This window comes from Anopheles bellator, chromosome 1 (assembly GCF_943735745.2).
Source record: "Anopheles bellator chromosome 1, idAnoBellAS_SP24_06.2, whole genome shotgun sequence".
In the NCBI taxonomy this organism is placed as follows: Eukaryota; Metazoa; Arthropoda; class Insecta; order Diptera; family Culicidae; genus Anopheles; species Anopheles bellator.
This window is the reverse complement of record NC_071285.1, coordinates 15,447,988-15,461,086: the sequence shown is the minus strand read 5'-3', so window position 1 is coordinate 15,461,086 and position 13,099 is coordinate 15,447,988. Positions and strand designations below refer to the sequence as shown.

The window sequence follows — 13,099 nt, the reverse complement described above, 5'->3', positions numbered from 1 at the left end:
AATTCGAGTGTGGCCACTTAAAGATGCTTAACTGTAATCAGCAAACCGCAGGATCTTGGCCAGGGCAAGGTGACAAATCCTTCCGTTAAAAATAAGTCGCCTAAGATTTTGCCCCACATTAGCATCTCGGGTGGTCGATCACTAAATTAAGTTAGATGGGCAAAAAGTGTCGGACCTTACCTTTCCCGTACGTATCGGTGGGCTGCCAAGAGTGTCGCGAAGCCCCCGAAGGGAATTACCTAATTAAATGATTCACCACCAAGCGGCCTGAAGTTGCTTCTTCGGATTGAAAATCTTTTGCCTTTTCTGGGCTTGTTCTTATCGCCAACAGCCAATAGGTCACGCGGTCACGTCTAGTGGCTGGCTAACGATGAGGGCACCTCGAGGGATCCTCCAATTCAATTTACGGCATGTCCTTTCGCCCTCAGACCCCTTCCCTACCTGCGGGCGCCCGTTGGGTGGGATTTTTATGATCAAAAATCGTCCATAAAAAGTGGTACACAAAATTTATTTATTGCCCACGATGTTCTCGGCAAATCTTTTGCCCACCCAGGGCCGGGCTCGAAAGAAAGCTCCGGACAACTTTTGGGGCCCAACAAGAAAAAGGGATGCTTTTTATTTCCATCACCCAAAATATCATTTACAACCCAACAACTCCCGCTGCCCCGCAGAGGCATCAATAATTAATTCACGGCCAAATGGTTGTTTGCAAAATTAATGCCACCCTTTTGCGATCGGCCATGGCCGGGGTATTACGAGCACGGCTTTTGATTTGGTTAGTCAAAAGCAGACCATAACGGCGCGAGACGCTTTTCTCGGCGGCGCGTTTTAACCCACACTCCGGTTCCGGTTCGTTCGTTTAATTCGATTCCACTTTCACTTTGTGGCACATTGGTGCCAACCGTTTCCTGTGCGGTCGGATCGACCGTCGTCGATTAAAAATCCGTCAGATCCGTCAGCCCTGCGCACGCGACGCAAAGTAGCGCGCGAAGGTCCATAAAAACCAACATAAAACACGGCGCGTCCCAATGGACGGGAAAAGGATTTGTTGCAACATTTTTTTTTCCCCCCTTCCGGCTCCTTTACGATAGTTTACGAGCACCCTCTGCAGAGTAGGGCGCAGAATTGGCCAGTGTCAGAGAGAGAGAGAGAGAGAGAGAAAGAGCTTCATTGCCGATTTTTGGGGTTGATTGAATTAAAAATTTAAACCATTCGCCGTTGCCCTTCGGCCACCCAGCTCCGGGAGATCGATCAATCGATCAACCATTTCGGGCCATAAATTTGGTCCCGCAGGCCGTTAAAATGTGACACGTACGCAGATGGCCATAAAAGTGCTTACGCCGCGAGTGGGCTGCGTGCTGCGTCTTTGGAGGTCCTGGCCTTATTTTTTTTTTTTGCTTCTCGCTTGTCCTGTGTATTATTTGATTGAATGTTTTCTTTTCGATTCTTGTTCCACTGCGAGGAAAGTTTCTTAGCCTGTGCCTTTCAGGACATTTCAGAGAATATTTTGTTTTGCTAAGGTTTTTCTGTTGTTATTCTTGAAATGATAAAGAAATGAAATCATTTTTGGCAGATTTTAAGATAGGATTTCGAACAAAATTAGAAGGTCATTTTAGTCAAATACCGTTGAAAACTTTTCATTGAAAACCAGCGGAACTCTTTCTATTTCTTATACTTTCTGTATTAACGGCTTAGTTCAGTCTTACACTAGCTTACATCATCCGAATGTGGTCGCAAAAGTGATCAAAACCAATAGAGCACAAATAGCGACAGATGGTGCGGCACTTTCGCAAAACACACTGGCAGAAGAATTGTTGGCTTCCGAGCCGGATGATGGCTTCATCGGGCCGAACAGATGATGGGCCACGTGCTCGCGCGAAGCAGTCGCCGAAGGGTCGCCATCCGCCGGTTCGGTGTTTGTTAACAACGATGTTGCGAGACCGTCGCTCCTTGAAAGGAAACCTCTTCCGGTGACACCTCGACCTTTGGGCGAGGGATGCCCGTAGGGGGTAAAAATGGTTCCGCCTGTAGACCGGGTCAACCGGGCAAGTCTGGCAAGTGGCGAGCGGCGCCCGGAACTCGGAGGGTGAATAAAGCAATAAACTAAATACAGTGAGCATTGTTTATCCTGCTTAGTGGATAACGAAGCACTTGTGCTAATATTTTCCCTTCATCACGCCGGTGTACCGGTGAGCGGGACCGTGTCATTCGATGAAAAATGTCGCGCCCAGGGGGAAGACTTCGCACCCGGGTCGAAGGACGAAGGATACACGGCCACGGGCACGGCCGTCACGGTGGTGAGCAGCGGCACCACCACCGTATTTACGACGACAATTGTCCTCCGGCCCTGGTGTTGGTGGCGTTTGATTAGCTTTTTCGGAAGCTGAACGATAAACAACCATACGAAGGGAGTTAGGGTGCAGCAGGTTGCAGAGGCCACGGGCAGCGAAGGGCCGTCGGCACAGGTCATCAGGCGGTACAGCCGTGTTGCTGTCGCCTTCGACGAACTCCACTCCCCCAGCGCCGGGCGTTCGACTTGTTAATCGATGAATAATAATCCTGACGAAGGGAGCGCCCCCTTGCGCGCTTTGTCCGCCGACCAGGACGGGCCGGCGGGTAAAGCAAAAATCACTTTTCAACCGTGTTCAACTCGATGTTTATTCAATTAACTTTACAAACGTTCCCGGCTCCGCAAACAACTACACCGCCAGGAACCTCGGGGATGCTCAAATCATAATGCTCGCCCCGGCCCTGGCAGGATCATTAAATCGATGTTTTTTATTCATCGCCGCGATAGTGCTGCGGCAATGTTGGACCATCACAAACAAGCCCTTTATTGGTCCCTCGGTGCTCTCCTCGGTTGCTCGGTCGTCCATCAGGATTTAAATGTTTCCCGTTTTTTTTCGTCGGACAGAACGGACGAACATTTAGCGACTCCGTTACCACTTGATATCGCCAACGACAACAACAACACCACGGTGACAGATGACAACGTCATTTGTTACGCTCTTCGTTTGTCTCGTCTATCGAAGCAATAGGGAACCGGGCCGGGATTCTTTGTTGCTAGGGACACTCTTCAATGACAGGGTGCGGGATGGCACTGAAAAATGATGTCCTTTTTATTGTTTTTTTATAAAGCAGCAAAGAGAGCGTAATATTCATTAGCCGTGGCCGTATTCGATTCTGACGCAGCACAAGAGGTCCACAGCAACGATGTTCGAGGTTCGCTTCATTCTAGAGACGGTTGGAAGCCTTGATCCATTGTCCCAAAATGCTGTTGTTTCTCATTGGGATGCCTATCGGTCCCCACTTTATGTTGCACATTTTATTGCCGCACCCCACGATCTCTAGGGAGACGTTTCTAATTATTGAAATTGTTTTCTAGATCACCAAACACCAAACGGCCTTCCGAGCTGGGCCAGAAATCGGGAGCTGTCGGGGCTTCCCAGAATCCCCAGCAGGGCGGGCCCTGGCGTGGTTTCAATATTGCAAAGCCTTCCCCCGGCGAGCTACCGGAAACCCGGCCCGAACGGCCACTCAGGCTAATCTGCTTCGATTTGTCGATTATAGTTTTTGGAAGGCTTTTCAACTGGCGAGACCCCTTTTTTGCTGGCCGGCCGGCCGACGTGTGGTTGACGATAATTTATTGGCTTAGAGCTCTGAGCGATGCGGTTTTTGGGGGATCCGATTTTAATACGTACCGCTTCTTGCCGATGGCCCCCATTGGAAACAATCGAACGAAAGCGACAATTTGTTTGTCAGTTCGCCCGGACGGACAAAACACCGGACCATGTCATGTCCACAACGATAAATAATTGAGCATGAATTTTGAATTTCGATTAGACAAACCACAAACCGGACCGGGGACGCACCACCGGAAATTGAGTGTGGCTTTTCGTGTCGGTACCATCGTTTCACACTTCCCTGTGTGTTCTGTTTGGCCAGTGTGTTTGACCACCATCAGTCTGGGGTGCTCTGTTTGGTCGGTAGTAATTTTCCAATTTGCCACTGCAGTCTGCATATGTTTGGCGAAATTATGTGCCGTCCGCACCTCACCTCATGTTACCTTTTCGTGCGCTTTTTAAACTCAACATGTTTGGAACACACCCAGCAAGAAAGAAAGTCCGAGCAGCATTCCATCCCGCCGATTCAACAAACAGATGCCACGGTTCCATCGGCGGGACGGATTTTAATGGCGGGGGGGATGGCGGATCGCGAGCGGATAATTTTCCACGCCGCGGTTTTCCCGGGGTCCGCTGCTCGTGAGCATAAATTTTAATAATCATACTCCAGCTGCTTCTAATAACGGCCTCACCGGAGCACGCCCGGGGTCATTTTCCGGGACGAAATGACCAACCGCCGGAAACCCGCGCCGGAGCTGATGGTTGGCCAGATTGGGAATCGGGCTAGGAATCGGGGTGCCGGAGTTTGGAGAGTAAAAACCGGTGATCATCCTTCGCCGTGCCATTTCGCGAACAAATGTGTGGTGTTTTTTCTAGATGCGTGGTGGATCCTTTTACGAAAAAACAACGCGGAACGTGTGGCGGACCGTAGGTGGCACGAAAAAGTGGCCAATCTGCACCCGGGCGGGTTTCCGTATTTCATGATTTGCGGTCCCAGCCACCAACCCCGGCCAGTGGTCGGTCCGTGCAATAATGGTGCTGCGCGAACGCGATCCAGACACATGGGATCCACGGGGAGCCCACGGGGGCCACGGGATGCCCCCGTTGGTCGACGACGATTTATATTTATCGAGAAAAATAATTCCATCCTTGTGCACCATATGTGAGCGGTACCCCATACGTTGCGGCACTATCATTATTGGTCGTCTGTCGGGGCAGGCCAAACCCAAGCCTGAGCAGGTTGCCCGGGCCCGGAGTTGATGATGATGGTGCGCTGGCCGTGGAGCAAATAATTGAGATTGGATTCGTGGAAAACAACGGATTTAAAATTCGAGAAACCAAAATGTTGTTCAAAATACGAACCAGGTCTCTCTAGGGTCGTGTTTGGCTTAGTTGAAATAAAAATGTAAATGTTGTGTCCAAAAACTAACAAATCTTCGAGCACGAGTTTAGAACACCCCTTTTAAAGGTTCCAATAAAACTGCCAGTTTGTTAAATAATCAATGGACACCATAAAATCCCTCTAAAGTCGTTCCTTTTCGCCGGTGCTGTAAATAAACGGTTGGATCGGTGGAATGGTGGGTTTTTTTTTTGGTCCTGGCCCCCCATTTCATCTTCACGAAAGTCACGACGACCACCGGGCACACCGGGCACTGCCAAAACGGACTCCATGCATCACGCGGGCCACATATGGTCCAGCGGCCATTGCCCAGATGGATGGCGTAATTGCAGATTGTTTACTCTACCTTCTCTCTCTCTCTCTCTCTCTCTCTCTCTCTCTCGCGACGGACATTTTTCGCCGTTCGATTTGTGTTTGTCCGAAATTCGAAACTCCAATCGTCCAATCATTAGCAACGGACCGAGCGCCGTGAAAGGAATTCTGTCACATGCTCTCCGTTCCGTTTGAAGCGATCAGTTTCCCGGAGACAGATCGCCGGACCGGGGGGGTTCCGTAAGAACCGTTCGCTTACACTTCAATCAATTATTCATTTCATTAGATCCACTTTTTAACGACGAAACGAAAAAATCCCGTTTCGTCCACTGAGACGACCGTTCATTATGGAGTGGACAGCGTAACACAGTTTGCATACCTTGGGACCCTCCATTAGAGGGGTCATCAAATGCTGCTTACTTGACTGTATGTTACAAGTTTCGTAGTTTTCTTACAATCCCTCTATATCCTTCCGATCCTTTTTTGCACTTTTCCACTCAAGGTTCCGGCCCACCTACCTTAATGACTGACTTTGGCCGTACCTTGGTGCCCTATTTTTCCCGATTCATATTTGCGCCCACCAATGTGGGATGGAAATAAATTTTTCAAGCTCCATCCTGCAACATTCTGTTTCGCCAGCGGAAGCATCTTTCCCGTGCCTCATATTGCTTCGCATTTTCGCAAACATTTTGCTACCTTTTTGGCCACTCGCTCCTTACGGCGCACGGCTCGGGCCGGCTGTCAGTGGATTGCCGGGCGTGATGAATTAAATTGTTTCAAAGTTTTGACATTCTCGGGCGCGCACACAGCACGGCTGCTTCTTCTTTGCTTTGGGGTGGCCAACCTGAGGGTTGGTTGCGTGTTCCTCGTTCGTCTTCGTCTTACGCCGAAGGGTGTTTCACGAACGTGTTTTCATTTTCCTCTCACGTTGCCGGAAAATGGAGTTTCCTTTGCTTGGGCCCGTTTTCGTACGATTGACCCAAGCAACGCACCGAAGCTTTGCTTTTCTCGTGCGTCAATCTGCAATCCTCGCTCCGACTTGGGCGGCTTCGCGGGTCATTGGTCCAGTGCTCTCATGTTTTTTGGTGTGTGTCTACGCCATTTTCTTTGCAATCGTTTAATCTTCATTTTATCTTCCATTTCACACATTTGTTTTAATTTTTTCCATTTTCAACTGTGCGTAAAGTAATCCATCAGCTGGCTGAACGGAGCGCCATATCCTGCCAAATTGGTGCGTGTCCACGGTGATGACGCACTCAGCCAGTCATGAAAAATGATGCGTCACCAAAATGGAGTGGCCAAGCCGCGCGGTTGGTTGTGGCGAAAAGTTCATTGTTTCGCCATTACGGCAGAAGCATCGAACGGCAATAATGACCCTTGTGCAGTTTCATTAGCTTAATGCGCCCTACTTTCAAGTAACGCTCATAATTGTCGCGTTTGTCGATCGGCGATAAAACTCGGCAAACTGTCCCCGATCCTTTCAACCAGGCCCGGCGCATGAGTCGCAGATTGTTTGCTCACTTTTGAACCCCTCGTCAATGGTTGAATCCCTGGTTCTGGGTCCACGGAGGGATTACTGTGGGCCGCCGCGTTCCGAGACCGCCGAAGGCACCAAACACCACAGATGTGTGATGAATTTTAATTCAATCACCGAACGGAACCGCAACTAAACCCTCGGCTGGTTTCTCCCTAAATGGCTGGGTGTTCCGCGATGACACGGGGCACACAATTCGCGCTGAGTGGCACAAGGTTGAGAAGTTGTTTTCGATGTAACAAACACGCTCATTGAAGGGAAAAATCGAGTGTCCTCGGGTGTAATTGAGACTCCTTTTGCTAGTACGGCTATGGCGAATTTTGATCCTATAAATGTTTGTTTCTTAGAATTCGGACCATAAAATGCCATTGATTCAACATGAAAACATTGAATAAACCCAACTCTAGCGTGGTGCGATTTCTACCATCCTTCTGTTTATTATAATTACACAAATATGAAAGGGTTGGCATCGAAATTCCAAATGTTTGTTTTTAAATTAAGCAAACTTTTGCTGTCTCGGCGGTTCGACTTCACATATATGTCCAGCGAGAGACCGTACCCGGCCCAAGGTCCACATGGCGGGAACACCTCGCGTTAATTGACAGACTAATCAAAACGCAAACGCGCTCCAAAACGGTCAGCGAATCCGCGGCCCCGGAGACACACAAATCTAATACCGCGCTTTTCGGCCTCAACCGCGCACCGGACTCGGTGTCAACGTCAACGTCAGCCACTCCGTTTTGACACTAATTACGAGCGAGATTGGAGCGCAACCGAGACGGTTCCTGATTGACGGTTCCGGATGGCCATACTTTGTATGCTTGACGCGCGGACCACGGACGACCGGTCTGGTCTCGGCCGGTTTCGAAAGCAGTTCGACAGCCGAACCGGACGAGCCGTTGTTTAATTTCATATTTCAACAATCGAAATAAAATTAATGTGTCTGCAACTGGTGAACGGCGGGGAAAGGCGTAGCCGCTTTAAAATCTCCCTTCGAACGCCACATTTTCAGTTCCATCGAGCTATGTATCCGGTTTGATACTTTAAACGCCGAGTGGTGGAAATAAAAACCAAAAACCTCCAACGAACACCAAATGGATGGATTTCATTAACAAAATGCATTTACGTCCTGTTTTGTTTTTTTCGTTTCGCGTGTTTTCAACAACTTTTCGCGCCCATTTCTGCACCCGAGAAATGGCAATTTTATTTATGATTTTCGCCCTTCATTTTCTCCTTTCATTCGATATTTTTTGGACCATTTTGGCGCACTGTTACGCACGAAATCCCACCGGCGTCCGACTATCGGTAGGCTCCCGGAAACGCGTGATGACACGCAATAATGTCCCATCGATTATTAACATGGCCCACTCGGGGCCGACAGAGTAGTACAGTCTCCGTTTTGGACGGCGATTTTGGGTGGAAATTTTCGAACCGAAACTGGCAAACCGATTGCATTTCGGACGTTCGTGCTCCATCATCGCGCCACTGCGAGTATAATGTACGATAATTGAATTGAAATTTCAATTAAATTTTATTCCAGCCTCCACGGTGAGGCTCACCGGGCGTAGCAAGGACCCCGCGGACGATGCCAGACACGATGCGGCTCGCGCGAAACGCCGCCGTTCGAAAATTGAATCGATCAACACTTTGAGCAGTTTTGACAGCAACGGACAGATCGGATCTCGTTTGGCTTCCATTTCCGATTCACCGTTCGATGGCGCTGCACGGTGGACCAGTAATTGCACACCGGAGCCGGAAGTTGCTCGGAGAGCGGAAAGCGAAATGTTTACGTTAACCAGCGATAAGCGTCAACACGTCGGTGTAATTGTATGTAAATTACCGACGCCCCGGTGTGGCCTGTGTGGCCCCCGCCACCGGGGGCTTACCTTCAATTTCTTGAGCAGTCTCGTGCAGTTGAGCGGCCTTATTCCCCCCTAGGCTTGGAGCGCGGATCAACGGCTAAATTGAGAACAATATTGGCACAATGTAATTAAAGATAACATCGGCGTAATTCTATCATAACACCCAATCCAGGAGCCGTTCGTGACGCCCCAATGTGAAGGACACTGTTTAAAACTAGCTTTGTGTTCAATTTGGAGCCGTTCTCACTTCTTTTCATCGTGAATTACCGAAAAGTTTCCCATGAAATTTTTGGCATATTTGTGCTGCAGTTATCATAAAGAAAAAAACAAGGAAAATGGGTATATTTTCACGCCACATTTTCCGCCCACTTATCGCAGCCATTTATCATCCCCCGGACCAAGCTCTTCCGGTGCCACCCGTGATAGGAACCATCAATTCCGAATCACTTCACACGCTCTCGGGATGCCGAGGATGAGCCTCCTAAGGCTGCCTGACTTTCCCAGGTTCGAGAGGCTGAGGAAATCAATTTGTTACACTTGTTTTACAACTTCCGCCACCACGCGTCGGTCCCCTCCGGAACCGGATCGAATGAATCTCGTGTGCAGATTAGATGCACCCGTTGTGATAAAAACGGGCCAGGCGAAAGCCGAGACGAAAGTGTCCCCGTAGGCGTGTGGCAGCGGCAGCACCATCACCGTTCAAGGACCGTACGGCTGACCCCTTCCGTCTCGGTCGGTGCGGGTCTGCGAACGAGGGCTTGATTGAGACATCAATCCCAACGATCCTCTCTCATCAAACGACACCCCAATAATCCATCATTCTTTCCTTCCGGAGTGACCGCGTCGGGTGAGACTTTCGACTTGCACTTCCAGCACGATATCCGTGAAATGAAGGGTGACGCCACCGAAGCGCTGGTACCCGCCCAGGGTTCGACCCGAAACGAACGGCCCGACGGTCGAACGGCGGCGAAGGTGATAAATTTATGACTCGCCTCTAATCGAAAGGCATGTGTCAGGCCTGCCCATCGGGCCCTTTCTTGGGTGCCGTACCAGAAAGTCAAGCACACGCATGAAATATTGAGCAAGGCACGTGTCATAAATAATGGACTTTATGTACTCGACTCCATCAGGCTGATCAGGAGGAAAGCAGGTCTCCGTCATTTTCGTTGTCCTTTTTTTGTGGGCCTGGCACACATTCGGATCGAAAGAATTTCCAGGACACACAGGACCGCCACATGCCACGGGAAACAATTTAATCAATCAAGCCCGAGAGCCGTACGGCTTCCCGGGAATGAACCCGACATCACCATCGCCGGACTCAATCTCAGGACTCGGGAACGGCCTACGAGGATCCCTTTCGGTTTTTTGCTATGATTTTTATTGAGTGCCTGAGAAAAGGGATAGCGACTCACCTGTACCCGTGCTTCGGTCAGATCGATTTTCATCGCAATCTCCTCGCGCGTGTAGATGTCGGGATAGTGCGTCTCCTGGAACGCTCGCTCCAGTTCCTTCAGCTGGGCCGACGTGAAGGTCGTTCGTATCCGCCGCTGCTTACGCTTTTCCGCCAGCACCGAGTCGTGTCCGGCGTACACCTTGTACGGCAGCCCGGCTGTAATAAAAAATGCACAGAAAAGAACGGATCAAGAAACGGCAACTGTTGCCACTATAAAACCGGGACGCGCTGGTCTGCCCTGGCCTGGTCCTGCGTAGCCTCCAAAGGACCAGTCAAATTAATGCAATGGCGCCATTCATTATGGTGTTAATTAATTGAAATTAGCTGAAGATTTTTATATCGGTAGTAAAATTATTTACAACCCAACTGGCTGGCTGGCTCCCGCCGAAAAGTTGAGCCGCCGAGAACCTCCCGAGCCGTCAAGGCCACGGTCGATCGCAGACGTTACGCTGCGGCAACCTTCTCACATGCGCAACTTTGGCTCGGGCCGCGCTTAAATAGGGTCGCCTTTTTTGTGGGGCGCCCAGAAGCATTAAAAAAGAACGATGGCGTCCCGGGCCGGGCATCGTCGTCGTCGTCCTGCTTTGGTGGCCGTTAAATGGCGCGTGTGCCCGTCGTCGTCACCACTACAGTCAAGCGGCACCGCCAGGAGAAGCACTTCTTCTTCGTTCTCCCCCATTTTCCAGGCCAAGCCGTCCGAGCCGACATTAAAACCGGGGCTGTGGCCGAAAGAGACGGATATTAGTGTGCTCGTGCTGCTCCCGGAGCGTGACGCGAGTGCGCGGCCGTGCGAGTAAGAGGGGAAGTGCGCCATGTCGTCATTTATCTTCCACCCCAAAATGAATAATGGCCGCACGGGAGCCCGTAGCGAAGGGTCCACCATCTTCCAGGAGCAGCGTTCAGCACGTGGATCCTTGGTTCTTCGGGTTGGCATTAGCGTCCTTCATCTTGGTCGGTGTGGCGTCTTTTCAACACAAATATAAACCCGTCTGCACGTGCTTATCCTGCTCGCTGGAGCGTCCCTTCGGTGGTCGGCTTCTTGGGGCTTTCCCTGCCCGTTGGTTATGAGCATTTCTCGCCGTTTATCTCTTTATTTATCCGCTGTTGTTATCCGCCGCTATATTTATCTGCTGTTCGAGTAATGCGTGCTAATGTGTGCCCTTGCGAGTCCTTGTGTTTTTGTGAAGCAATCTTTTAGTTCAATTCGAAATCTCAATGTGTGAAACTGTAATGTTAACGAAATATGTAAAGACAAAGTCCAAGATGCTCGATCTCAACGACCATTTTACAAACAGCGTGCTCTAATCATTCTTTCTAACAGTTCGATTTAGCTATAAATTACCGGAAATCCTCGAACATTTTTAACGAACGAACGGAACATTGTACAGCACACAGAGACACCATCGTAAATACTTAAAATTAAAGCAACGCGATAACAGAATGGAAGAATAAACCATACACACTCACTACCGTAAACGGCCCGATACGCAACCAATACATTCACCTGAGAGCGAAAACGGAACGGACACTTCGAAACAGACATTCATCGCAATCTTCCGGCATCCGGCTCGGCGGTGGCCCTCCGGTCGGTTCCCACTCGGTCCTGTGCCATATTTATCTTACTGATAAAATTCATCCCCAAAAAGCAGAAACTCCTGCGGCTCGAACCGGCTGACGTTCACGGTGCCGTGGCTGCTGCGGTTTGCAGAACATTTCGATGGCCCCGGACGTTCCCCAATGGGGACAAGAAAACTATTGGACCGAAACGTAGAGCATCGTCGTCGTCATCGTCGTCCACTGGCACTGGTTGGTGTGGTGGGAAATTAAACATCGAACCACAACCAAAACGGAACGGCATCCGGAAAGGTGGTTCCCGACATGAGCGCCACTTCGTCTGGCTCGAGAGGCAGACTTGGGACCCATCTCTCTCTCTCTCTCTCTTTCGCTCACTGATCGTTCTAATTCTCCGACGACGACGACGACGACTAGTGGCAGAATATTTGCATTAGCGAAACGAGCGTTCTCTGCGGGGATCAGCGGAAAAAAAGCGTCCGGGAACCATCGGGATTAAATGCTTTCTTTCTATTGATTTTTCAACAGGTTACTGGAAGCCGGCGGCTTGCGGTTCCCGGCAGCGCTAGCGCCTGGGGGCCAGCCGACGACGGAGGCCCGGTGCGAAGGATCAATGTTTGAGCAAAGATATTCCGGGCACGATTCAGCACGATTGAAAGATTTCAGCCGCCAACAGCTGCTCGTTCGGCGCCGCTTCTGGCTGCGGTTGACCGAAGCAATAAGAATCGGGGAAACGGATTTGGCTAACCGATTTGGGTACCATTTTTATGCTTCTCTGGGCACCGTTTAACGGTGTTTCACGATTCAAGGGCCAGGGCCCCTAATACCGAGACACTTTTCGGTAGTTCTCTCGTGTTTTCGGGACAGTGTATCTGAAGTTGAATTAGCACAAATTCAATTTTAAATCGCTTCCTCTAACCATTACAAACCATCTCTTGCATTTGACCAAAATTGACTGACACTTTACAACAAGCTACTAAATTAGCGTAAAAGCCACTCAGCCCGTGGAGCACCAGGCGTCTCCATGCTCCCCATTTGCCAGCGCCACCGGGCGTCTCCATCGTCTTGAAGTTTTCACGCTCTCTCTCTCTCTCTCTCTCTCTCTCCCTGATCAATGAGATAAAGTTTTGCTTAATGGAGCAGAATTCTTTAAATTTGCCCCCGCCAGGCCCATTTTCCCGACAAAAGTCTTGCTCCCCCGATTCAGCCCCGGGGCCGCCATTGTTGATTTATGCACATTGGCTGCCCCTGAAGCACGGAGGTTTTCCCGGTTTTCCGATTTTCTTCGGCTATTGTGTGCAGCTCAGCAGTTCTTCCCCTGACTGGCATGACTGACTGGCAACC

At 50.0% G+C, this 13,099-nt stretch overlaps 1 protein-coding gene across 1 annotated transcript in view; it reads right to left on the bottom strand.

Annotated features, from left to right (window-relative positions):
* The window catches only part of LOC131205473 (paired mesoderm homeobox protein 2B-like), a 31,630-nt gene that overhangs the window by 6,805 nt on the left and 11,726 nt on the right, over positions 1-13,099 (bottom strand). The window contains exon 2 of the mRNA XM_058197579.1: positions 10,143-10,339. Coding sequence (XP_058053562.1) covers positions 10,143-10,339 — 197 coding nt within the window. The remainder of the gene's footprint in view (positions 1-10,142; positions 10,340-13,099) is intronic.